General features: G+C 47.9%; 1 protein-coding gene across 1 annotated transcript in view; it reads left to right on the top strand.

Annotated features, from left to right (window-relative positions):
- The window catches only part of DNAH8 (dynein axonemal heavy chain 8), a 13,985,216-nt gene that overhangs the window by 11,205,085 nt on the left and 2,754,566 nt on the right, over positions 1–25,565 (top strand). The window contains exon 71 of the mRNA XM_085610239.1: positions 24,117–24,254. Coding sequence (XP_085466365.1) covers positions 24,117–24,254 — 138 coding nt within the window. The remainder of the gene's footprint in view (positions 1–24,116; positions 24,255–25,565) is intronic.

Raw genomic sequence — 25,565 nt, 5'->3', positions numbered from 1 at the left:
CACAGTTCTGACATTACTGGAAGCATTTTTTGTTTTGCAAACCACAGCAAGATGGCCCTTGCGCTTGCACTTAGAACAAATCGCATTTAGCGCGGGACACTTACTATCATTTGCGTAATGGCCAAGTTTATCACACCTAAAGCATTTAGGAACAAAAGTTTTGTTAGGAACAAATGTTTTTGTTTTACTCTTTGCACCCTCAGCACTTTTAGACACATCTTTAGTACCATTACCTTCCTTTACAACCTGAACCGAGATCTTCCCATCATTTTTTAAGGTATCTACACACTTTAAAGAATGTTCAATTCTTTTCACAACTTGCAACACCTCATCTAAGGAGGGTTCATCTCTTAACCAGAGCTCATCACGAACCTTTTCCAAGTTGCAACCTAACATAAACTGGTCCCTGATCCTTTCTTCTTAAAGCTGTTCAAACTTGCAGGAGGAAGCAAGCTTCCTTAGTTGGGTGACATATACTTCCACAGATTCTCCATCATTTTGCAGTCTCCTGGTAAACTGATACCGCTCCAGAATTGTACTCACTTTAGGGAGGTAATGATTGTCTAATTTTCTTATACACACATCATATTCATTTAACCCCCTGCTCTCAACGGCCGAGAGATCAGCTAGATGATCAAAAACATCTTGCCCCTCCGAACCAAGACAGTGTAAGAGAAGAGCAGTTTTCCTTTCCGCCCCAAGATTATTACCACAGACCTTAGCATAACGCTCGAACACCTTCTTCCACTTCTTCCACCTGATAGTGGGTTCACCAGGCTCCGACAAAAAGAAGGGAGGAGCAGTCACATTCTGCATGGTTATTGCTTGTTCAAAAGTATTTACAAGAAAACTTAACGCAGAATTGTGTATTAGTATACCTCCCACACCAACTGCAAAATTATACCACCCAATATCACCCAATGTAGAACACCAAAGCAGTATATTCACACAGTCACTGAAAATAAAGCATACAAATCCCCACTGCAAATAAGAAAAAAAACAATTACAGCCAAAGGACAGTAGATGGCAGCAACGCACAACGAAATGATGCGCACCTCGAGTATTAAATACAACACAAGGAATGCAACAGAGTCTCTGACGTTACGAGACTAAAACCATTGAATTCAGCTCTTCACCTCATAAGCTCTTCAAATATAGCTTCAATTATTTTGCCACTAAGTGTTTAGCCTGAAATGTACTTGCTGCTTGGCTTCGTGAGTTTCTCACCAATATACACACACTCAGCAGGCTTGAAATAAAAAGAACTCGATGACTCCACTTCCTCACGCCCGTAACGAATCTGCTGCTAGCGAAGCACTCATATTTATACTGAACTTCGTTGCCAAGGTTCCGACAGTCATGCTAGTGACGACGCTGGACTTCACCGAATCCCTTGGCAGGATTCTACCACGTCATCATTTGCCGCAGACAGTGAACAAGTGAGGAGCTCCTCCGGAGGCAGTTTGGTTCACGTCGTTAAACTGGAACCTCCCCCGCAACTTCAATTTCAAGACGTGATAGTCTACCACAGCACCATGAAGCCGCGCCACTATCACTATTGGCGTAATTTTGTTAGTAGTCAACTCTCTTGAATTTTAGATCAAGGGTTGTATATTAGACCTCGGATTCCTCTCTTGGTTTTTGAAGTTTTAGTGGTGGCTCACGGACCAGGATTGGGTCAGCGGCAGATCCCTCTCCCTTCCCCAACCAGAGTTTACAGTAGTGAGGGATGCGTCACTTCTGGGATGGGGCAGCCACATGGAGGAGGTGGAGATCAGAGGCTTCTGGCGGAGTCTGGGCCCCACATCAACCTCCTGGAGGTTCGGGCGATTCGTCTTGCACTGAAGGCATTCCTTCCCTCTGTCAAAGGAAGAGTAGTGCAGGTGTTCACTGAAAACACCACCGCCATGTGATACTGCAACAAACAGGACAGGGTGGGGTCCTGGACCCTATGTCAAGAGGCTCTTGCCTTTGGACGTGACTTGAACATCAGGACATATCCCTGGTGTTTCAACACTTGGAAGGTTCCCTGAACGTCAGGGCGGAAGAACTCAGCCGCCGGTGCATGATGGATCACAAATGGCGTCTTCACTGAGAGGTGGGGCAAGGTCTCTTTCAGCAGTGGAGAGAGCCTTGGTTAGATCTATTTGCCACTGAGGAGAACGCGCAATGTCAGCAGCTCTGCACGTAGGGGTTTTCAAGGCGGCACTTGCTCGGCGACACCTTTCATCGGGAGTGGAATTGCAGCCTCCTTTACACCTTTTCACCTGTACCACTTCTACCCAGAGTGCTAAAGAAGATCAAGTGCAACTGGGCCCAAGTAATTTTTGTGGCTCCGGACTGGGCACAAAGAGTCTGGTACCACGAGCTCTTGAGCATGGCCATCGATCCTCCGATCTGACTGCCACTTCGGGAGGATCTTCTGTCACAGCAGCGGTGGACGGTCCGCCATCTGAACCGGTCTAGTCTCCACCTCCTTGCGTGGAGATTGAGCGGCAACAGTTGACAGCATTCGACTTTCCTCCCGAAGTTTGTAATGTCATCTTGGCAGCCAGGCATCCCTCCACTAAAACGGTATACGCCTGTAGATGGTACAAATTTGTGGCATGGTGCACAGCAAAGGCTGTGGATCCCCTTTCCGTCCCTCATTCAGAGGTTCTCCTGTTCATTCTTTCTTTGGCCCAGCAGGGCTCAGCTCTGGGCACACTTAAGGGCTATCTTTCGGCCATTTCTGCTTTTCTCCGCCTTCCTGGTCAGCCTTCTCTTTTCAAGTCCCCTACTGCTAACAGATTTTTGAAGGGCATTACTCATCTCTTTCCTCATTCTCCTTTCGTAATGCCCAAGCGGGACTTGAATCTTGCCCTCACTTATCTTATGTGTGCTCCCTTCGAGACACTACATAATTGTCCTCTTCGTCTCCTTACTTTGAAGACTGCTTTCTTGCTTGCCATCACCTCTGCTCGCAGGCTGAGTGAGCTTCAGGCCTGATCTTCCAGACCTCCCTTTCCTGCGGCCCATCCGGCCAAAGTAGTCCTCCAGACTACGCCCCATTTTCTGCTCAAAGTGGTTACCTCTTTCCACATAGGTCAGACCATCACATTGCCCACCTTCTTCCCGCCTCCGCACCCTTCCAAAGAGGAGGAGAGACTCCACCGTCTGGACCCAAAACGTGGGCTCTCTTTCGAAATTGACCCCACTGAAGACTTCTGGATGGACGATCAACTCATCGTGGGTTATGTGGCAACCAAGAAAGGTCAGGCAGTGCACAAAAGTATCATTTCTCGATTGGTCGTCCTATGCATTAAGATCTGGTATTCTTTGGCTTAAAAGGAACCTCCAGTAGGACTGCGCGCCAACTCTACCAGGGCGACAGCAGCTACTACTGCTTTGAGACAGGGAGTTCCATTGGTTGACATCTGCCAGGGAGCCACGTGGGCATCCCTGCACACGTTTACTAAGCATTACTGCCTGGACAGCCCAAGTACGGAGAGACTGCTTTTTCGGCCATTCTGTTCTCCAGGACTTCCTGGAGTGAACTTAGTTCGCAGACCCACCTCCGGGGTTGGTATTGCTGCGGTATCTATTCTAAGATAAGGAATCTATAATTGTGGAAGAAGTGTGGCGCAGCGGCCAGGGTGCCTGACTTTGGACCATGGGGTTCACGGTTCGATCCCCTGCGGCATGTTAGCCCAGCGCTATGTGACTCTGGGCAATAGCTTGCTTAATCTTCCCGACAGCCCCCAGCGCCGGGACATCTTTCCAGAGGCAGCAGTGCGCTTTAAAAATTCTGGTATTTAATTTCATTTCATAACAAATGGTCTCTTTCAGATGAACAAGTTACTTACCTTCGATAATGATGTATCTATAAGAGACATACATTAGTTATAGATTCCTTACCGCCCCACCCATCCTACCTGTTCTACGAACGGACGTCTAGGGGTAGGGACTCCCTTCCAGGGCCCTAGTTTTGTGCACCAGTGGTCAGTGTCTTGCATGGGTCTGCGCTTCTGGCGTGGAAAGTCGTATCAGAACTGACACCAGCACGCAGGGGCTGCTTCTAAGTAGACACCACAACATCATCCCGGCGACCACGACACTGACAACTAACGTGGAGTCTACCGACACCACCTACCGATGCGCAGGGGTACTCCGGATCCAGTCGGACACCTGGGGTAGTTCTAAGGTAAGGAATCTATAACTAATGTATATCTCTTACAGATATATCGTTACCAAAGGTAAGTAACTTGTTCTTTGCGACTGCAGTTGTTAACCATTGATAGAATCCTTTCTGAATTGGAAATATGAGTGGGAAGCCCCTTTCAAGTCCTCCGCTATTTACAATTTGGAAAGGATCACAAAAGTCTTTTTACGAGTTGAAAAAAACATTTAAAAATAGTTTTTGCGATTTCAAAAAGTCATTGTACATTAGGCCCTTTAACACCTAATTGGGAATTGCTCAACTGTACATTTCTGCATAAGGCCCCAAGTTTCTGAAGTAATGTATGTAATTCCTAAGTGCAATGTGTTTAGCTTGTTTGTATAATACATGGCTCACATTGTTTCTCTGTGACAAAGTTCTCTTCATGGGGATCCTCATCAATAGTCAAAAGCACTGAATATTCTGACCCATGTGCGGGGACCCCGGAGTATATAAAAAATCAAATATATATATATATATTTATTTTTTTCCCCAAAACCAATGAAGCCTTCACGAAAAACAAGGTTAATCAATGCAACAGAAATTTGCTTCTGCAACTGCAGACATATACCCTGTTTTATCTTGTTTAAAGAGAAAACCTACTCATAGGTAGAATAAGCACAGACGTAAAAGAGACACCTGAATTCTCTTTAATGAACTGCAGACGCTGCAAAGTAACATAGAAGGCATTGTTAGGCCAAAGGCTGCTTTGCAATCATAACAATATAGAAATTGAAAGAAAATAAAGCAAAACTGGCACCGTACCTTTAAGGCAGCCATGATCCCTAACTTCCCATCTTGCCTCGGGAGTGGTAGTTAAATCAGTTGTTCTTTCTGGCTCCTTCAATCAGGATCCTGGAGTTTTCAGCTCTAATTTTTTTGACTTTTGTGTCAAAAGGTTTCATAAAACAAATCTAGAAGTTTCCTCTCATTTGACATCTTTCATCTGCTGAAGTAGGAAACAACGTTTTTCTGACAGGATTGTTTTCTTTTTCTGTCAAATTGTGCCTTCTCTTTTCGATACTTGCCCCTCCTGTGGCAAAAAGAAGGGTAAATCGGATTCACACTGTGTGCATTCTCCGTCTCCCAGATACACATTCTCCCGAGACCTGCCAACACTGTAAAAATCTTTCTAGGCGCACTCTCAAGGAGAGAGAAATTATTAGTCTTTATAGCCTCTCTGAGAAGCAAAAATCTACTACCTCCAGAAGAAGATCTCCATTGAGGCACAAAAAGAGACAAACCAGATCGACTTCAAGAAGTAAGATCCTCATCTGTTCTTCTTCGGCGTCGGGCTCAGTGTTGAAAATGCCTCCGACAAAAGAAACGACTTGACAAGTTTCGACGTCGTCTAAGGTATCGGATCACCGCTCTCCGTCAAAGTCTACGAAGGATAAAGTGTCAGGTACGACATCTAAATATCAACATCATACACTGGCATCGGATCAGCCCCCTCCATTGCCGTCAACTTGGTGATGAACAAAGTCGAGGAGTCGGTCTCTGCTGGCGTCGACACAACTCTCAACGTCGGGACATCAGTATCCGTAGATGCCATCTCTAAGGCATTCAACGTTGAGACGAAGTTCTCCGTTACCGTCAACCCTGCGACGGTCAACGTTGGGGCCTTGATTCACATGGACGTCATCTTGGCAACGTTCAAAATCCAGAAGACGCTCTCCGTCTTCGTCTCCCCGTATGACGTCGAGACATCGGTCTCAATCGGCAGGTCCACGCTCGACGCCAAAGTACCAGTCTCCGTCAGCGGTCCCCTTCCGGCGTCAAGACTACTGTGTCCATCGGTAATACATCTCCCGACGTAGAGAATTTGAATACCATGAGTGTATTTCCGGCACTCGCAAGATCTGCTACATCGCTCGACATCGAGGAATTCACATCTCTCGACATTAACACACCAATAACCATCAGGAAGGCGTTCACAGTCCATCTGTTCAGCGTCGAAGGGACAATCAGCGTCTACAAGCTCGCAGTAGAGATCGCCTCAGGTGCATTTGTTCACGTCAAGCAGTTCAATTTTTCTGTCCCCTGAGCGACAGACACAGAGAGACACCGTAAACAGTGGATCTTCTTGCACAGCAAGAGAAGGGAGGACAGAGATCACCTTCTGTGCATATATCTCCCAGATGGGTCTTACCAGTGCACCACTGGCAGAACTCTTCCACAGTGCAAGTGCAACAACCTCTGGATTATTCTAGTCCTCTGCACAGATCACTTCTGGCCCGAATGGTGCAGACTGTTGACATTTCTCCAACTGTGTAGGAAGGTGGATATCTGACTATGGTTACCCCCAAATTTTTGCCTAGTGTCTAGCTGGTTTTTCGACTTAGTTGGCCTGAGATCCTGCCATTCAGGATCTCAGCCTGGCTGTTCTCTCTTTAAAATGGACTCCATGTACCCTAGGTACATACCCAATTGGTTGGATCACCCTGTGAGCCCCTGTACCAGTGTACACTAGGTACCCAGGGCATTGGTGTATCTAAGGCCTGCCAGGGGCTGCAGCATGTATTATGCCACCCCAGGCTTGGCCTAACAAATTTGACACAACTGGCTGATCACTCAGCTGGGGTAAGTTGGTGTAACCACCTCTTACTTAGGTGTAGTATACCTATACCTAACCTTAAATGGGACACATGTTAACCTATAAGTCACTCCTATGGCAGGCCTTAACAATCCTGAAGGCAGAGTGCTTGGTTCCATGCGAGATGGTGCTCTGGCATGAGCTGAGCCTGTCTGCAGTGGTCGGAACCCCTTCCTTCTACTGTTTCCAGATATCGTCATACCATATACTCTTAAGTGCATTATGAACCTCGCGGTTAAATGCTATCTTTGGTTTGGCTTTATCAAAACATGTTGAGTAAGGTGTCATACGAATTGGAATACTAACCCCTCGCCAATTCTGGCGACGGGGTTAGCATTCCACCCTTCTAGAGGGACACGACATGTACAGTACCTGAAACCCGGGTAAAATCAGACATAGCCTCAGTTCCACAAAATGGATGCTGCCACCACAGACACAAGTCTGCCCTCCTGCTGCTGGGAGTCCTTCCAGCTTGGGAGGTGTGGACAAAGGGTTTCCTGCCAGGGGAGGTGCGTGCACCACCCCAGACAGGATTTTGAGTATTGGTCAGGTAGGGCTTGAAAGAAACCAGACATGCCTGTGGCTCACAAGGAGCCTCGGTGCATATGCCAGTTCAATCCGGTCCTGGGGCACACCAGTCCCGGGCCTGGGGCGAGCTGGACAAAGGATTGGGGGTGTAACCACCCCCCTTCCTGGTCCCACCCTTAGGGAGGGACCTAGCAGGTAGTCCGGCCCCTAGAATCCGAATAAAGGTAGGAGCTGTGTCCTAAGACTTCAGACATCCTGGAATCAACTTGAAACTAAGAAGAAGCCGGGAACTTCGACATTCTGCTGCACAGAAGACTGAAGGAAATCTCCCCTGTGGTCAGGGAGTGACCACCTTGCTAACGCAAGCACCATCCAGCGAATCAACGTCTGCTTTGCCGCCGCCTCCCGCCGGAGCCCGAGCCCAGAGACTGACAAGACCTGGACCTCCAGACCTCTCACCGCCCGATCCACAGTCCCTGAAAAGAGGAGACCCGTGGAGGCACCGAGACACGTGGAGCCAGCCATCTTGGAACGACAACGACAAGCTGCAAGTGCAACAACCAAGGCTCCCTCCAAGTTGTGCTTTGGGATCTGAGAAGCCCAACCCTCGAGCAGCATCTGCACCAAAGGTGAGCCCTCCAGCATCTCCACGATCTGCGTGGGGCCCTTCTGCATTTTGCCACTCGACGCGCCTAACCGGTTGCTGGCCCGCTGGCTAGTAGCCATCTTGGCGACGAACTTCAAGAACTACACCGCTGGTCTGGTTGCTCCAGACTGGCCCTTGCTCCCCTCCAAAGGAGCAGTCCCTCTGACCTTGCTGGTCAGAACCATCAGCTTATCTTGTTCTCCACAACAACTGCTTTTGCCAAGGCTTGTTTGCTTCGATCAAGTCGCCGACACCGCCGACAGCGAGAGCCTGCGTGGGACAGCTCGTGAACCGACTCCTGGACGTCGTCGACCTCCAGGGACCACGTGGCTGCAGAGACAAGCTACACCTTTCTTCCTGTTTGCACCAGACATTGCCTGGTACCCACCTGGTGCCACGCTGGTCACTGGCTAGTGACTGTGAACACTGTCCCCTCTGCTTACAGGTCTTCTACAACTCCGATCCACCCTTGGATCCACCGCATCCCTTCCGGACCGACCGCCTGCAGCATCTTTGTCCACAGGCTCCATTGACCCGATAGAAGAAACCCGACGCACTTCGACACCTATGCACCCGCTTCCTGTGGGTGAGGTAAAGCTGGCACTCCGGTGCCCAAGTGTAGAGTAATATCTCTAGTGTCTGTGTTTCCAATCTTAAGGTCATAGTCCATCCGGAAGATCCTTTTTGCAGTAACTTTGTACTTTTTATGCACCCATTGAAACCTATGGGAGCACACGTGTGATTATTTGCTCTGCACACGCCACCCGTGGACCTCCTGGTCACTAACTGAAGTTAGCTCCTTGTAGGCCCAGCGATTCTAGAGGCCCTAGGCCTTTTCCCTTTTCTGTTCGTGGTACTTATACCACTATTTTAGTATATGGTTTGAGCGGCCACCAGGGCCTATCCATATAAAGTGCAACTTCTGTGTATTCTACTGTAATCTTGTTTGACGATTTGTGCTCCTGTGCTCATAAAGAGACTAGGGGTTACTTTGAGAAATAAATACATATATATTTTGAATATATATCTGTGTGGTGTCCTTTCATTGGTATAAAAGGGGGTTGCATTTGGTAAAACAGCTGGCTTAACACGCTTCACGAATTTAGCCTCAAAGACTGCTTAGCCTACGCTACCACTAGGGCAGCTAGTCCGAAAAGGTTGACTTACAACCACACCATAAGGGTTGCTTGGCATGGTACAAGGTAATCACTTTAACTAGTGAGCATCATATAGCAGGCCAACTTCTCACATTGGTGAGCAGCGGTTGGATTTGAGCTTGCTGTGTTTTACCATTGTAATCTCTTGGTTACCAATTGAAAGATCACATAGGTACCTGTAGGTACATATAAAACAAGATTAGATATACATAAGTTCTACTGAACTTAGTTGTTGTAGAGCAAAGGGAGTAGCACACCCTGACTACAACTACTAGATAGGTTTAGTAGGTAAACCCAATTGTAGGTAGATTGCAACACATCCACCCACACTTAAGAGCAATGGCTGGGGCAGAGGGGTCCACTGTACCCATCTCTGTTGAGAGTGACCCCCAGAGGGCACCATCCATCTTTGCTACCCTTAACCAGAATGAGCTCAGGCATTTGGCAACTCTTTGAGGCCTTAAACAGCCCAAGAACCCTACCTCTGCTGAGCTCAGAGAACTCTTGCAAAATGATGAAAATCAGAGAGAGCTCAAGAAAGCTTCCCAGTTAGGCCCCTTAGGGACTGGAACAGGAGGCCCCCCTTCTGAAGTTGCTACAGAAGTACCCCTTTCCAATAGCCATCCCTTAGATGAGAATCATACTACAGAGGAGGAAAGTGGTGAGGATACAGAAAGTAGTGAGGATGAAGGGAGAACTAGCCCAGTGCCAAGTGTTATACTTGGCCCAGCTAAACTAAGGCTATTAAGGACTGACAATGGGATCATCCCATTGGATCTCCCCAATGGACTTAACCAGGGGCTTGGGAGGCAAAGGAATCGCTCAGGTGACTCTAATGCTTCTCATGCCTCTAGAGGCTCTCAAGGTCACTCCAGGAGAAGGATGACCACCCCTCAGAGGAGGGAACATGAGGCCAGAATGCAGGAAGCCCAGCTGAGGATCAGGAAGCAGGAGCTAGAGGTAGCCCTGATGGAAGAGAAACTGAACAAGGCTAGGCAACCTAGAGAGAGTGGGTCTATACCCACTGGTGGCAGTATTGTCCCTAAGGACAAAGATAGGGTCTTTGATAATAGGAACCTGTCTAAGGTTGTGCCCCCCTACAAAAGTGAGGATGACATCCACAAATGGATGACTGCTCTTGAGAGAGCCTGCAAAGTGCAGCAGGTTCCTGAAGACCAGTGGGCAGCAATCCTCTGGCTCTCCTTTGAAGGAAGAGGCAGAGACAGACTCCTCACTACTAGAGAAGAGGATGTCAGGAATTACAGAGTCCTGAAGAGTGTCCTAGTTGATGGGTTAGGCTTAACCACTGAACAGTACAGGTTAATGTTCAGAGACACCCAGAAGACACAGACTCAGGACTGGTCTGAATATGTTGAATGTGCCACTAAGGCTTTGGAGGGTTGGTTGCTGGGAAGTAAGGTATCTGATTATACAGGATTGTACAATTTGATGATGAGAGAACAGATTTTAAGTAACTGTCAAAACCAGCTCCTCCATCAACACCTGGTAGACTCAGATTTGACCTCTCCCCAAGAATTGGGAAAGAGGGCAGATAAATGGGTCAGGACCAGGATCAGGCCTAAGAATCAGGGTGGTGACCAAAAGAAAGATACCACCAAACCTCAAGAGAAGGGTGGGGATAAAGCAAAAGAGAAATCTTCCTCAGGGCCCCAAAACTCCACACAGGGTGGTGGGTCCCAAGCTCCCTCCTCTACCACAGGTAAAAAGCCTTACTGCCATGAGTGTAAAACTCCTGGGCATTGGAAAACTGACAGCAGTTGCCCAAGGGCTAAAAACAAAACTGTTCCTCCAATTACTCCTGTAACACCACCTGTCAGCAGTAATCCCCCAGGTGGTGGGAGTGCCCCCAGAAATCTGGGTGGGTTCACTTGGGGAACACAGGGGGACCCTGGCTTAGCCAATTCCCCTACAGCAACTACTCTTGTCTGTGATGGTGGCATGGGGTTTGCCAACTTCACTGCCTGTCCCAACACTTTGGGTAGGTACAGACAGGAGCCCTACATCAATGGTACCAAAGCTGAGGCCTACAGAGACACTGGAGCTAGCATCACAATGGTGGCCCATTGGCTAGTTCCCTCTGAGCAGCTTTTGCCTGGTTTCTCCTACCAGGTGACTAACATTGATGGCAAACAGAACAGTCATCCCATGGCAGAGGTATGTCTCAGCTGGGGCGGGGTCACTGGCCCTAAAAGGGTGGCAGTGTCCCCAACCTTGCCTGTAGACTGCTGACTGGGGAATGACTTAGAACTCTCAGCTTGGGCTGGAGTTGAACAAGACACCCATTCTAAAATGGTAGGCCTTTCACAAAATGGTAGTGGGGTTGTGCCATTCACAACCCCTGTCCAAATAGATTTCCTCCCTGGAAAGGTTGGAAGGGCAGTGGTAGCCACAGCCCAGGCACAGACAGACTTCCCTGTAGCGATTGGCAGAGCTGTGACAGTCACAGCTCAAACACAAACTGAGTGCCCCCCTGAAAAGGTTGGCAAGGCTGTAATGGTCTCAGCCTATACTCAGACTGACATAGGTGTAGTGAAGCCTGAAACTATGGATCACTCCACACAAACAGAGAGTAGTGGGGAGGAAGAAAAGTCTCCCTCTCCCCAGACATTAGGAAAAGGTCAGCCTCCTCAGGGATCTGACCTCACCCCTTGTGAAGGAACTGCCCCAGAGGTAGCCAGGCCTGGCCTGGCAGAGCCTCTGATGTCAGTGGCCCCTTCCAAGGTGGGACCCAGTCTGGTGCAGGTAGCCTGCCTCTCTCTACCCTGCCTCAGTCAGCCCAGGGCTGCAGAGGTCAGGGAGGCCAGTGGACCCCCAGAGGGCCCCTGTCCACAAGAACCCCCCCATCAAAAGAATGAGGATTGCCTGGCTAGTAGCCCTAGTCAGGTGATGGGTAAAAACATTCCTGAGGGATCTCCTTCACAGGTAGTTAGGGACCTCCCCCAGAGGGATTCTGTTGGGCACAGGCAAACATGGGACCTTAGGGCCCCAAACCTGACCTGTCCCTCCAGTAAGCCCACAAAAGGGACCCAGCCTCCAGCTTTAGGTAGCCAGAGGCTGACCCTGAGAGCACAGTGCAACTCAGTTAAGGAAAGAAAGGCATCCATGGTGGAGGATGATTGGAGGAAGCTGAGGCCTCACTTTGAGGACACTCACTTCAGTACTCCATCTCAACACCAGCCTTTTACTTTGCCAAGACACACCAAAGGTAGAGATTCCCTATGGTGGAGACCCTCTGATACCCTTAGGGTGAGGGATTGCTTAGTGGACCATGAGACAGGGGGTAACCATGCCAGTGCTGGTTCCTCCTTATATGGCCACTTGGGCAATATAGGCTTACCTGGTCAAGGTCAGCCTTATCTCCCTTCGTTTGGGGGGGGTTGTGTAGGAAGGTGGATATCTGACTATGGTTACCCCCAAATTTTTGCCTAGTGTCTAGCTGGTTTTTCGACTTAGTTGGCCTGAGATCCTGCCATTCAGGATCTCAGCCTGGCTGTTCTCTCTTTAAAATGGACTCCATGTACCCTAGGTACATACCCAATTGGTTGGATCACCCTGTGAGCCCCTGTACCAGTGTACACTAGGTACCCAGGGCATTGGTGTATCTAAGGCCTGCCAGGGGCTGCAGCATGTATTATGCCACCCCAGGCTTGGCCTAACAAATTTGACACAACTGGCTGATCACTCAGCTGGGGTAAGTTGGTGTAACCACCTCTTACTTAGGTGTAGTATACCTATACCTAACCTTAAATGGGACACATGTTAACCTATAAGTCACTCCTATGGCAGGCCTTAACAATCCTGAAGGCAGAGTGCTTGGTTCCATGCGAGATGGTGCTCTGGCATGAGCTGAGCCTGTCTGCAGTGGTCGGAACCCCTTCCTTCTACTATTTCCAGATATCGTCATACCATATACTCTTAAGTGCATTATGAACCTCGCGGTTAAATGCTATCTTTGGTTTGGCTTTATCAAAACATGTCGAGTAAGGTGTCATACGAATTGGAATACTAACCCCTCGCCAATTCTGGCGACGGGGTTAGCATTCCACCCTTCTAGAGGGACACGACGTGTACAGTACCTGAAACCCGGGTAAAATCAGACATAGCCTCAGCTCCACAAAATGGATGCTGCCACCACAGACACAAGTCTGCCCTCCTGCTGCTGGGAGTCCTTCCAGCTTGGGAGGTGTGGACAAAGGGTTTCCTGCCAGGGGAGGTGCGTGCACCACCCCAGACAGGATTTTGTGTATTGGTCAGGTAGGGCTTGAAAGAAACCAAACATTCCTGTGGCTCACAAGGAGCCTCGGTGCATATGCCAGTTCAATCCGGTCCTGGGGCACACCAGTCCCGGGCCTGGGGCGAGCTGGACAAAGGATTGGGGGTGTAACCACCCCCCTTCCTGGTCCCACGCTTAGGGAGGGACCTAGCAGGTAGTCCGGCCCCTAGAATCCGAATAAAGGTAGGAGCTGTGTCCTAAGACTTCAGACATCCTGGAATCAACTTGAAACTAAGAAGAAGACGGGAACTTCGACATTCTGCTGCACAGAAGACTGAAGGAAATCTCCCCTGTGGTCAGGGAGTGACCACCTTGCTAACGCAAGCACCATCCAGCGAATCAACGTCTGCTTTGCCGCCGCCTCCCGCCGGAGCCCGAGCCCAGAGACTGACAAGACCTGGACCTCTAGACCTCTCACCGCCCGATCCACAGTCCCTGAAAAGAGGAGACCCGTGGAGGCACCGAGACACGTGGAGCCAGCCATCTTGGAACGACGACGACAAGCTGCAAGTGCAACAACCGAGGCTCCCTCCAAGTTGTGCTTTGGGATCTGAGAAGCCCAACCCTCGAGCAGCATCTGCACCAAAGGTGAGCCCTCCAGCATCTCCACGATCTGCGTGGGGCCCTTCTGCATTTTGCCACTCGACGCGCCTAACCGGTTGCTGGCCCGCTGGCTAGTAGCCATCTTGGCGACGAACTTCAAGAACTACACCGCTGGTCTGGTTGCTCCAGACTGGCCCTTGCTCCCCTCCAAAGGAGCAGTCCCTCTGACCTTGCTGGTCAGAACCATTAGCTTATCTTGTTCTCCACAACAACTGCTTTTGCCAAGGCTTGATTGCTTCGATCAAGTCGCCGACACCGCCGACAGCGAGAGCCTGCGTGGGACAGCTCGTGAACCGACTCCTGGACGTCGTCGACCTCCAGGGACCACGTGGCTGCAGAGACAAGCTACACCTTTCTTCCTGTTTGCACCCGACATTGCCTGGTACCCACCTGGTGCCACGCTGGTCACTGGCTAGTGACTGTGAACACTGTCCCCTCTGCTTACAGGTCTTCTACAACTCCGATCCACCCTTGGATCCACCGCATCCCTTCCGGACCGACCGCCTGCAGCATCTTTGTCCACAGGCTCCATTGACCCGATAGAAGAAACCCGACGCACTTCGACACCTATGCACCCGCTTCCTGTGGGTGAGGTAAAGCTGGCACTCCGGTGCCCAAGTGTAGAGTAACATCTCTAGTGTCTGTGTTTCCAATCTTAAGGTCATAGTCCATCCGGAAGATCCTTTTTGCAGTAACTTTGTACTTTTTACGCACCCATTGAAACCTATGGGAGCACGCGTGTGACTATTTGCTCTGCACACGCCACCCGTGGACCTCCTGGTCACTAACTGAAGTTAGCTCCTTGTAGGCCCAGCGATTCTAGAGGCCCTAGGCCTTTTCCCTTTTCTGTTCGTGTTACTTATACCACTATTTTAGTATATGGTTTGAGCGGCCACCAGGGCCTATCCATATAAAGTGCAACTTCTGTGTATTCTACTGTAATCTTGTTTGACGATTTGTGCTCCTGTGCTCATAAAGAGACTAGGGGTTACTTTGAGAAATAAATACATATATATATTTTGAATATATATCTGTGTGGTGTCCTTTCATTGGTATAAAAGGGGGTTGCATTTGGTAAAACAGCTGGCTTAACACGCTTTAACGAGTTTAGCCTCAAAGACTGCTTAGCCTACGCTACCACTAGGGCAGCTAGTCCGAAAAGGTTGACTTACAACCACACCATAAGGGTTGCTTGGCATGGTACAAGGTGATCACTTTAACTAGTGAGCATCATATACCAGGCCAACTTCTCACAAACTGCTTCTCCCAGAGGTCAGCAATGTGACCGGGCAGCAACCCCATCACCACATTGGAGGTCTGCTGCATGTAGCCACTGCAAAAGGCATAGGTCACCTTCATGGTCCTCATCTTCCACGCATTCTTCAACAAACATTAGCAATGTAATAGGTCTAGATTAACAAGAGTTTACGCTATTCACAATGCAATAGCTTAAACTCTCGCGAATGCGAGACCTATTGCATTGCAAATATTTGTTTTACTAGCGCCCATGCGGCGCTTTCACATTCACGAGGGCCACGTCCCTTACTTTAGACAAGCCGTGTCTAAAGAAAGGGGCTGTCTGACATTAAAGGGAAACCGTGGCATGGGGGTTTTGACAAAAAATAGCATCCGTTTGTCAAGTTGACAGAGGGTTTTTTTTGTTAGTAAAAGCACCCATGCCGCGCTTTCACATTAATGTTGGACGTGTGCCTTTCTTTAGACGCGGTTTGTGTAAAGAAAGGGGGGCGGCCTCTATGAATGTAAAAGCACGGCATGGGCGCCAGTAAACAAAATAAATAAGTAAGCACAGCCACTAAATGTGGATTTCGCTGCTAAAATAAATAAATAAAAAATGCTGCCGCTATAGTTAAAGCGGACTGCCATTAGTAAAAATAAAAGCAGGCAGCGTGCTGCAAGGTAGCGAGTGGAATAGGGGAAGAGCATTAAATAAAATAGTGCTCACCGACTTATAAAGCAGAGCATGTAACACCAGTAAAAGGTCCAGTCGTTAAGGGAGGTAACAAATGCAGACAAGGCGGTACCAAGGAGGGACTAACATGCCTAATAATGACTCAGAAGCCAGCGTTTACGAAGGACAATGACAAAAGCCAATAGAAAATATGGGCGGAGAGTGGGTGGGGCTTCAAATCCATACTCCACTACTGCATGCCTCACAGCAGCGCATACGCTGCCCAGGCTCCACCTAAAAAGGGACTATTCTCCCAATTAAAGGAAAGTCCACCTTCGAAAATCTCTCCGGTGGATGATATTAATACTTTTCTTGAGATGCTGGACAGAGGAACACATAAGCTGAACATTGATATGCCCACTCCTAAAACATCGTCATCTGTCATTTTCTAAACTTTGCACCAAAGGTCAGCAGCAAGACCATTGCTGCCTTTGGTACCTGGACTTTTACAACCAGTCATGGACACCTTCCTCACTCCGGCATCTCTCAAGACGGCCCCAGCGAGGATCTTAAAGGAATACAAGCCCCCAGAGAAAGACCCTGTCCCTGAGGGCAGATCCTCCTCTGGATTCTGTAATCATTGCAGCTTCAAAAAAGACTCCTGCAGTGGCTTCCTCTTTAACTGTGCCTCCGCACAAAGAGCAGATCTTAGGACTCATGGGGAAGGAAAGTTTGTGACACTGCAGTCTCATTTTTGAAGGTTTCCAGTGCTTCAGCTCTGTTGGATCACTATGATAGGGCCCTGTGGGATTCTTTGGAATGCTTTAAAGACAAGTTGCCCAAAGCGGATCACCGAGACATCAAGGAAGATCTCCAGGAAGGGGGGTTGGTGGTGAACCAGATGATCAGTGCTGCAACAAATGGGGCATCTCTGGCATATGTGCTAGACGATCGTCCTGGCTACGGTTTAGTGCACTGAAGCTGGTACCCCAACACCGTATTTCTAACCTACCCTTTTCAGGAAGCTCTCTCTTTGAAACACATGGACGGTGAAATGGCCAGAATAGGAATAAAGACAGAACTTGACACTGTAAAGGTGGTAGGCATTGAAAAGACAAAGGAGTTTTGCTGCAGATACAAGCCATACAACCATAGACCATTTCACCAGAGGTTTCAAACCCCTCAATGGTCTCAGAGGCATCAATATCAGACCAAATCACACTACCAAGGGCATAGTCCCTCCCGTGGCAGAGGCCCCCCACGCCAGTCCTCTGCCTTTACAAGACTTCCACAAAACAATGAGCCTCCACTTCCCACATCGCCGTTACCACTCCAGTGGGGGGGAAGTATTGCCTATCATGTACAAGAGTGGTGCAGCATCACAAGAGATCAATGGTACTAAGTAGATTGCAGAATGGGTACTTGCCATGGTTTCGCTATGCACCTCTGGCGATTCCTCTGCTAAAAACCACTTCCCATCATTTGCAACTTCTGCAGCAAGAGTTAGCCATTCTCCTACACAAATCTTCCGTAGAGGAAGTTCCCCCTCTCAACGAGGGAAAGGAGTTTACTTAACGCATTTACTGTTATGAAAGGCAGGTCACAAAGCAGAGTTCAGACCTATACTAGACCTTCACATTCTGAACAAGTCCATCCAAACAGAACATTTTCGCATGCTGGCTCTCCTTCAAATATATCCTCACCTCCAGTAAGGAGACTGGATGTGCTCGATAGATCTTCAGGATGCGTATTTCCATATACCAGTCACGTTACACTCCAGAAATTCCTATGCTTCATGGTAGAGGCCAAACACTACCAGTACAAAGTCCTCCCTTTCTGATGGAAATCGGCCCCTCGTGTGTTTACCAAATGAATGGCAGTAGTAGCAGCTGCTCTAGGCCGCAAGGGGCTGTTTATTTATCCTTACCTTGATGACTGGCTCCTGGAGAGTTCATCTCCCCAGGATATAAAGGCTCATTACCAGATCGGTCTATCTTTCCTACAACGTCTGTGCCTGCAAGTCAACTCGGTGAAGTCAGTTCATCAGCCTACTCGAAGAATATACTATCTGGGTGCAGCACTGGATTCTAGCATAGGAAAAGTGTATCCTTCGGAGGACAGTCTATCATCTATCACTCTGAAGTGCAACCAGCTTCTTCACACTCAACCTTCAGTCAGGCAGGTTGCCTCACTCCTAGGGTCAATTGCATTTTGCATCTTCCTAGTTCCCAATGCCAGACTGAGGATGCGGCCTTTGCAACAGGATCTGGAGGACAAATGGGATCAGCGAACAGCTCGATGGGACGACAAGCTCCTTTCCCAGACAGCAAAATCCTCCATCCCATGGTGGACTCGTCGGAAAAATCTCTTGGTGGGAGTTCTTTTCCATCAGTCCCCTCCAACACAATCACTGATCACGGATGCGTCCCTCAGGATTGGAGAGCCCACATGGGTCCTGTTCAAACTCAAGGTCTGTGGTCGACCAAAGAGCAGGCATATCACTTCGATATGCTGGAGCTACGGGCTGTGCATCTAGCTCTCAAGGCCATCTATTCCCTCCATCCAGTGCCAGCTCCATTTTAATCCAGATGGACAACACAACCACAATGTACTATCTAAACAAGCAGGGAGGGGCCTGGTCTCACCCCTATCCTTGGAGGCTCAAGTGATCTGGCATTGGCTTCTGGCCCGACAACTGGACCAATCCGGACCAGACGCTACATACGCTTTGTGTCCTGCACGCGGGGTGTCTCCAGGCTCTTTGAATGCTGTGGTGGAGCCTTAGCATCTGAAAATAGCCGCATGACGGACATCTTCAATCCATGATCTTTTTTGAACCTGGGGAATAAAACGATAAATCAAAAAGGAAACACGCAAAATACCTAAATTGCACCTTCTCCCACATGAATTTCCTGAAAATTATGTTTTGAATATATAGTGACACTTCACCTGGATGCCTGTTTTATGTTTCTATACAATTTAGTCGAGCCAGAAAGGTTCCAAATCCATCGACAGTACCTGTATCTGAGGTGGCTTTTTTCCTGAAGAAAGCATTTTCATGCCGAAATGCGCGTAGAAACCACCCGGGAGCAGAAGTCGCATCTCGACACAGATACATACTTGTACTCTAAAAGCCTACATACAAGGCGCATCTACAGAATATGTTTAAGACAACTATATTTGTCAAGAAGATAGAAAATACATCAGAAAACATATAGAACATGTGACTGGATGAAATATTAAATTGTTGATTATATTCATATATGTATATACATTTATTTTATTGTTTAGTCTGAATGCTGAGATGGATGTTTGTGGTTGGTTTCATTTCATGTTAGAAGAAGGAATATCTTAATATCAATAAATATTTTTTCATCAAATTGGTTTGTGTCTCTCCTGACATTTCATTTAACTTTTTTTTGACATTAATATTGTTTGAAGTTGCCCTAGGAATTTACAGTATGCAGACAACTGTCAATTACAGCAGTCCACATGCCAGGAGATCAAAACATTCAAGCAGATTCCCTAAGTCATCACTTCGAAGATCAGCAAGACTGGGGTCTGCACAAGAAGGTGTTGAGACATCTTCCAGGAATGGGCTCACCCAACAATCAATCTCTTCGCAGACGACACCAACAAAAAATGCCAAAGACTGTGTCAAGATACTGCCGATCAGGGACAAAAGGGAATGCCCTTTTGATCGATTGGTCATGGGACTTTTTGTACGCTTTTCTGCCAATTCCTCTCATCCCGAGGATCATAACCAAACTCTCCCACTCCAGAGTGAGGATGATCCTGATCGTACCAGACTGGCCACGACAGTGGTGGTACCCAGATCTTCTACAACTCTTGGAGTGTCTACACAGGAGGCTGTCGTGCAGACCGGATCTCCTCTCCAAAATGGACGTGAGAATCCATCATCCCAACCTTCCCTCACTGAACTTGGCTGCATGGCTCCTGAGGTCCTTCAATACGGCCATCTAGGACTTTGTCAAGAGTGAATGAACATTTTAAAGTAATCAAGGAGGCCTTCCACGAGACAATCTGATTCATTTAAATGGAAGAGATTATATATCTGGTGTGAGCATAAGGGGTTCCAGCCGACCCGAGGGCAGGAGGAGGTAATTTTACTATATCTCCTGCACTTGGCCACTTCAGGTTTTGCAGTTTGTTTCAATAAAAGTGCACCTTGCAGCCATTAGGGCATAAAGAAAATCACCCTCCCAACCATCCTTCTTCCAGATTCAGGTGGTTAAGGATTTTTTGCAAGGGTTAAAGAAAGTCTTTCTCCCAATCCGTTCTCCCTCTCCTCCATGGGAGATCAATTAAGTTCTTTCTAAGCTCAAGGGTCCTCCCTTTGAACCGATTCCCAAAGTGACGCTTCTACATCTCACATGAAAGACTGCCTTCTTGGTGACAATCAATTCTGCTCGTATGGTGAGCGAGATGCAATCTCTCTGCTCTAAAGAGCCATACACAGTGTTTCACAACAAAAGGGTAGTAATGAGAACTCACCCATCCACCCTGCCTAAGGTGGTGTCTGACTTTCACATTAATCAGTCCATTTCGCTACTCCCCTTCTTTCCTAATCCCACCACACATGGGCTGAAAGGTCTCTCCACTCTTTAGACCTAAAAAGAGTCCTAAAACGTTACCTAGACAAGTCTACAGCGATTAAGAACTCTAATCACTGGTTTGTAAATTACAGTTCCATGAGAACAGGTTTCCCATCCTCTAAATGCTTGATCTCCAGATGGATAGTGTCATGTATCAAGCTGGCTTATCAGCTGTCTAATAAGCTCCTTGGGGCCACTCTCAAAGCTCATTCCACAAGGGAAAAGGCAGATACTGTGGCTTTGTTGCACAATGTACCCATCTCCGAGATCTGCAAAGCAGCCACTTGGAGGTCGGTACAAACATTCACAAGACATTACTGTCTGGATTCAGATATGAAAGCAGACGCCCGAAGTGGGTCAAGCCTCTTTGAGGAATTCATTCCAAAGCTGAGCCTGATGCTCTTGATTTCTATTCATTTGTCCGCAGAGGTAGAGGATGGGCTTGCTATTTGATTCATTGCTTAGGACTATTGTGGAGGATCCCATGGAAGAGAAGGATAAGTTACTTACCTGTCATCATAGTTCTTTTCCAGGGGTATCCTAATCAAAGTCATAAGCAACCTACCCTCTTCCACAGAAAAATTAGCATTCATTAGTTTGTTTTCTTTGGGCCCAGGATCTTCAGGTCTCCGCAAAGAACAACTAACCTAACTGTCACCCCTGAGGCATGATGGGAAGTTAAGGGTCATAGCTGCCTTAAAGGCACGGTGCCAGTTTTGCTATATTTTCTTTCAGTTTCTATACCCTTATGATTTCAATGCAGCCTTTTGGGCTAACAGTGCTTTCTATGTTGCATTACAGCTTCTGTAGTTCATGAAAGATAAATCAGGTGTCTCTTTTACGTCTGTTTTTTCTTCCTACGAGTAGGTTTTCTTTTTAAACAAGAAAAACCAGGGTATATGTCGGTTGCAGAAGCAAATGTCTGAGGCATTAATTAGCCTTGTTTTTTCGTGGAACTATATATGTATATATATATATTTGTGCTCAGGCTTGGTTTTCGTCTAGTGGGAAGCACTCGGACATCGCCACAGGGCTCCAAGCATCACCCTATTCAATTGGTATGGGAACGACAGCCAGCCGAATCTATTAACAGTCCTGCTGCCACAGGTGCCCAACGCGTTTCGAATAACCTTCTTCCTCAGGGGCTCGTGGTGTAGGGAAACACTTGTTGTCCACTTCCTAACTCCTTTTGTACACGTAGTGACGCGCCCTCGGATGGGCCGCTCTTGATGAGACTGCGCTGTGCCTTCTGGGAGTTGTAGTGTGGACGGACATTGCAGCGTCCATTGAGAGTGCAAAACATTCATTGTAGATATTAAAAGCTCACAAATGAGCCTCAGTTGGCGGGCGCTCTCTAAATCCAGCGCCGATGTCCCACATCAAGGGGCTTGTTGGATACTAGCCCCCATGGCCCCCAGTTTCACGCGGTGGTGCTCTCCCGGCGGCACGGACGCCGCCTAATATTTGTGCTCAGGCTTGGTTTCCGTCTAGTGGGAAGCACTCTGACATCGCCACAGGGCTCCAAGCATCAGCCCTATTCAATTGGTATGAGAACGACAGCCAGCCGAATCTATTAACAGTCCTGCTGCCACAGGTGCCCAACGCGTTTCGAATAACCTTCTTCCTCAGGGGCTCGTGGTGTAGGGAAACACTTGTTGTCCACTTCCTAACTCCTTTTGTACACGTAGTGACGCGCCCTCGGATGGGCCGCTCTTGATGAGACTGCGCTGTGTCTTCTGGGAGTTGTAGTGTGGACGGACATTGCAGCGTCCATTGAGAGTGCAAAACATTCACTGTAGATATTAAAAGCTCACAAATGAGCCTCAGTTGGAGGGCGCTCTCTAAATCCAGCGCCGATGTCCCACATCAAGGGGCTTGTTGGATACTAGCCGCCATGGCCCCCAGGTTCACGGGGTGGTGCTCTCCCGGCGGCACGGACGCCGCCTAATATTTGTGCTCAGGCTTGGTTTCCGTCTAGTGGGAAGCACTCGGACATCGCCACAGGGCTCCAAGCATCAGCCCTATTCAATTGGTATGAGAACGACAGCCAGCCGAATCTATTAACAGTCCTGCTGCCACAGGTGCCCAACGCGTTTCGAATAACCTTCTTCCTCAGGGGCTCGTGGTGTAGGGAAACACTTGTTGTCCACTTCCTAACTCCTTTTGTACACGTAGTGACGCGCCCTCCGATGGGCCGCTCTTGATGAGACTGCGCTGTGTCTTCTGGGAGTTGTAGTGTGGACGGACATTGCAGCGTCCATTGAGTGTGCAAAACATTCACTGTAGATATTAAAAGCTCACAAATGAGCCTCAGTTGGCGGCCGCTCTCTAAATCCAGCGCCGATGTCCCACATCGGCGCTGGATTTAGTACGAGTACAAAAGGAGTTAGGAAGTGGACAACAAGTGTTTCGCCACACCACGAGCCCCTGAGGAAGAAGGTTATTTGTAACGCGTTGGGCACCTGTGGCAGCAGGACTGTTAATAGATTCGGCTGGCTGTCGTTCTCATACCAATTGAATAGGGCTGATGCTTGGAGCCCTGTGGCGATGTCCGAGTGCTTCCCACTAGACGGAAACCAAGCCTGAGCACAAATATTAGGCGGCGTCCGTGCCGCCGGGAGAGCACCACTCCGAGGACCTGGGGGCCATGGGGGCTAGTATCCAACAAGCCCCTTGATGTGGGACATCGGCGCTGGATTTAGAGAGCGCCTGCCAACTGAGGCTCATTTGTGAGCTTTTAATATCTACAGTGAATGTTTTGCACTCTCAATGGACGCTGCAATGTCCGTCCACATGACAACTCCCAGAAGGCACAGCGCAGTCTCATCAAGAGCGGCCAATCCGAGGGCGCGTCACTACGTGTACAAAAGGAGTTAGGAAGTGGACAACAAGTGTTTCCCTACACCACGAGCCCCTGAGGAAGAAGGTTATTCGAAACGCGTTGGGCACCTGTGGCAGCAGGACTGTTAATAGATTTGGCTGGCTGTCGTTCTCATACCAATTGAATAGGGCTGATGCTTGGAGCCCTGTGGCGATGTCCGTGTGCTTCCCACTAGACGGAAACCAAGCCTGAGCACAAATATATATATATATATATATATATATATATATATATATGTATATATATATTTGATATACTCCAGGTCCCCGCACATGGGTGGGAATATTCAGTGCTTATGACTTTGATGAGGATACCCCTGAAAGAGAACTAGGATTACTGGTAAGTAACTTATCCTTCCTTCTAAACCTTCAACAATGTGATAAATGCGTTCCCCACACAGAAAGCCCGGTTTAGGTATAGGAAACCGGGATCAGAGGATGGAGTCTTCTTAGCAAGACCTAAAATCACAAGTACTCTTAAATGAACGATTGGAATCATTGATGCATTTTTCATACCCTTGAAAATATTATATACCCTTAACCTAATAGCAGTTCATACTAGGTCTGAAACACTATTTAGGATCCAGGACTACAGAAGTCCATCGACGTGAATGTATTTGGAATGCACTCTGGGTGAAAATGTTCCAGTTTCACTTCCAGTGACTGTATGGCAATCTTCTTCTCCTTAGGCTAACTTGGCAAAACAAGAAGTTCGCCTGAACGCTGCCAATACCGAGCTGGCTGTAGCCCAGGCAGAACTGGATGAAAAACAAGCAGAATTAGACAAAGCACAAGCAAAGTTTGATGCTGCCATGAAAGAGAAAATGGTAAGAACTCTTATTGCTATTTGATAGTTGATAGTAATGCTATATATCTGTTTGCTTACACATTTATTTATTTGGGAGTTGTAATGTGCAGTGCATGCAGTCCTTCAGTCACTTCAAGCTCAGACTGAGGAATAAAACAATGTTGAAGCAAAAGAAAGCAATGGTTCAGTTAGGTAGGGTGGGTGGGTGCCTACACCTGATGATCTGTTGTCACAGACTATTAGTCCGGGAATTGCATTAGAACGTAGGAATGCTTACAGAATCTGCAGTTTTCTGATGCACAAGTGAGGAGGGTGAGATCCCTGGGATGGTTTGTGGCCTTGTACTTTCAGGGATCTTCTTCTGCATTTCATGCGCTTGGGCCTTGAACTCATAGGGATCTTCTTCTGCATTTCATACGCTTGGGCTTTGTACTTACAGGGATCTTCCTCTGTATTTCATTCACTTTGGCCTTCTACTCACAGGGATCTTCCTCTGCATTTCATATACTTTACCTTTTACTTACAGGTACCTTCCTCTGTATTTCATGCACTTGGGCCTTTCAGTCACAAGAAACTTCCAATGCATTTCATACGTTTGTGTCTTGTTCTTACAGGGATCTTTCTTAAATGGTTCTTCCTCTGCATTTCATAAGCTTTGGCCTTCTACTCACTGGGATCTTCCTTTGTATTTCATATGCTTGGACCTTATACTTACATGGATCTTCCTCTGCATTTCATACAATTGGGCCTTCTACTCACAGGGATCTTCCTCAGAATTTCATACACTCACTTGGGCCTTTACTTACAGGAATATTCCTCTGCATTTCATACGCTTTGGCCTTCTACTCACAGGTATCTTCCTTACAAGGATCTTCCTCTGCATTTCATACACTTTGGTCTTCTATTTACAGGGAACTTACTCTGCATTTCATACGCATGGCCCTTGTACTTACAGGGATCTTCCTCTGCATTTCATACAATTGGGCCTTGTACTAACAGGGATCTTCCTTAAAGGTAGCTCCCTCTTCATACACTTGGACCTTCTGCCTCCAGGGATCTGCCTCAATATTTCATAGGCTTGAGCCTTGAACATACAGAGATCTTCCTTACAGGGATCTTCCTCTGCATTTCAATTTCTCTGACCTTAACTCACAGGGATCTTCCGCTGCATCTCATACGCTTGGGCCTATTATTAACAGGGATCTTCCTTAAAGGTATCTTCCTCTTCACTTACAGTGAGCTTCCTTGAAGGGATCTCCCTCTTCATTTCATAGGCTTGTGCCTTCTACTTACAGCGATAATCCTCTTAATTTCATATGTTTGGTCATTT

This window comes from Triturus cristatus, chromosome 6 (genome assembly GCF_964204655.1).
Source record: "Triturus cristatus chromosome 6, aTriCri1.1, whole genome shotgun sequence".
In the NCBI taxonomy this organism is placed as follows: domain Eukaryota; kingdom Metazoa; phylum Chordata; class Amphibia; order Caudata; family Salamandridae; genus Triturus; species Triturus cristatus.
Note: the sequence above shows the minus strand (reverse complement) of the source record. Positions and strands in the feature narration are given on the sequence as shown.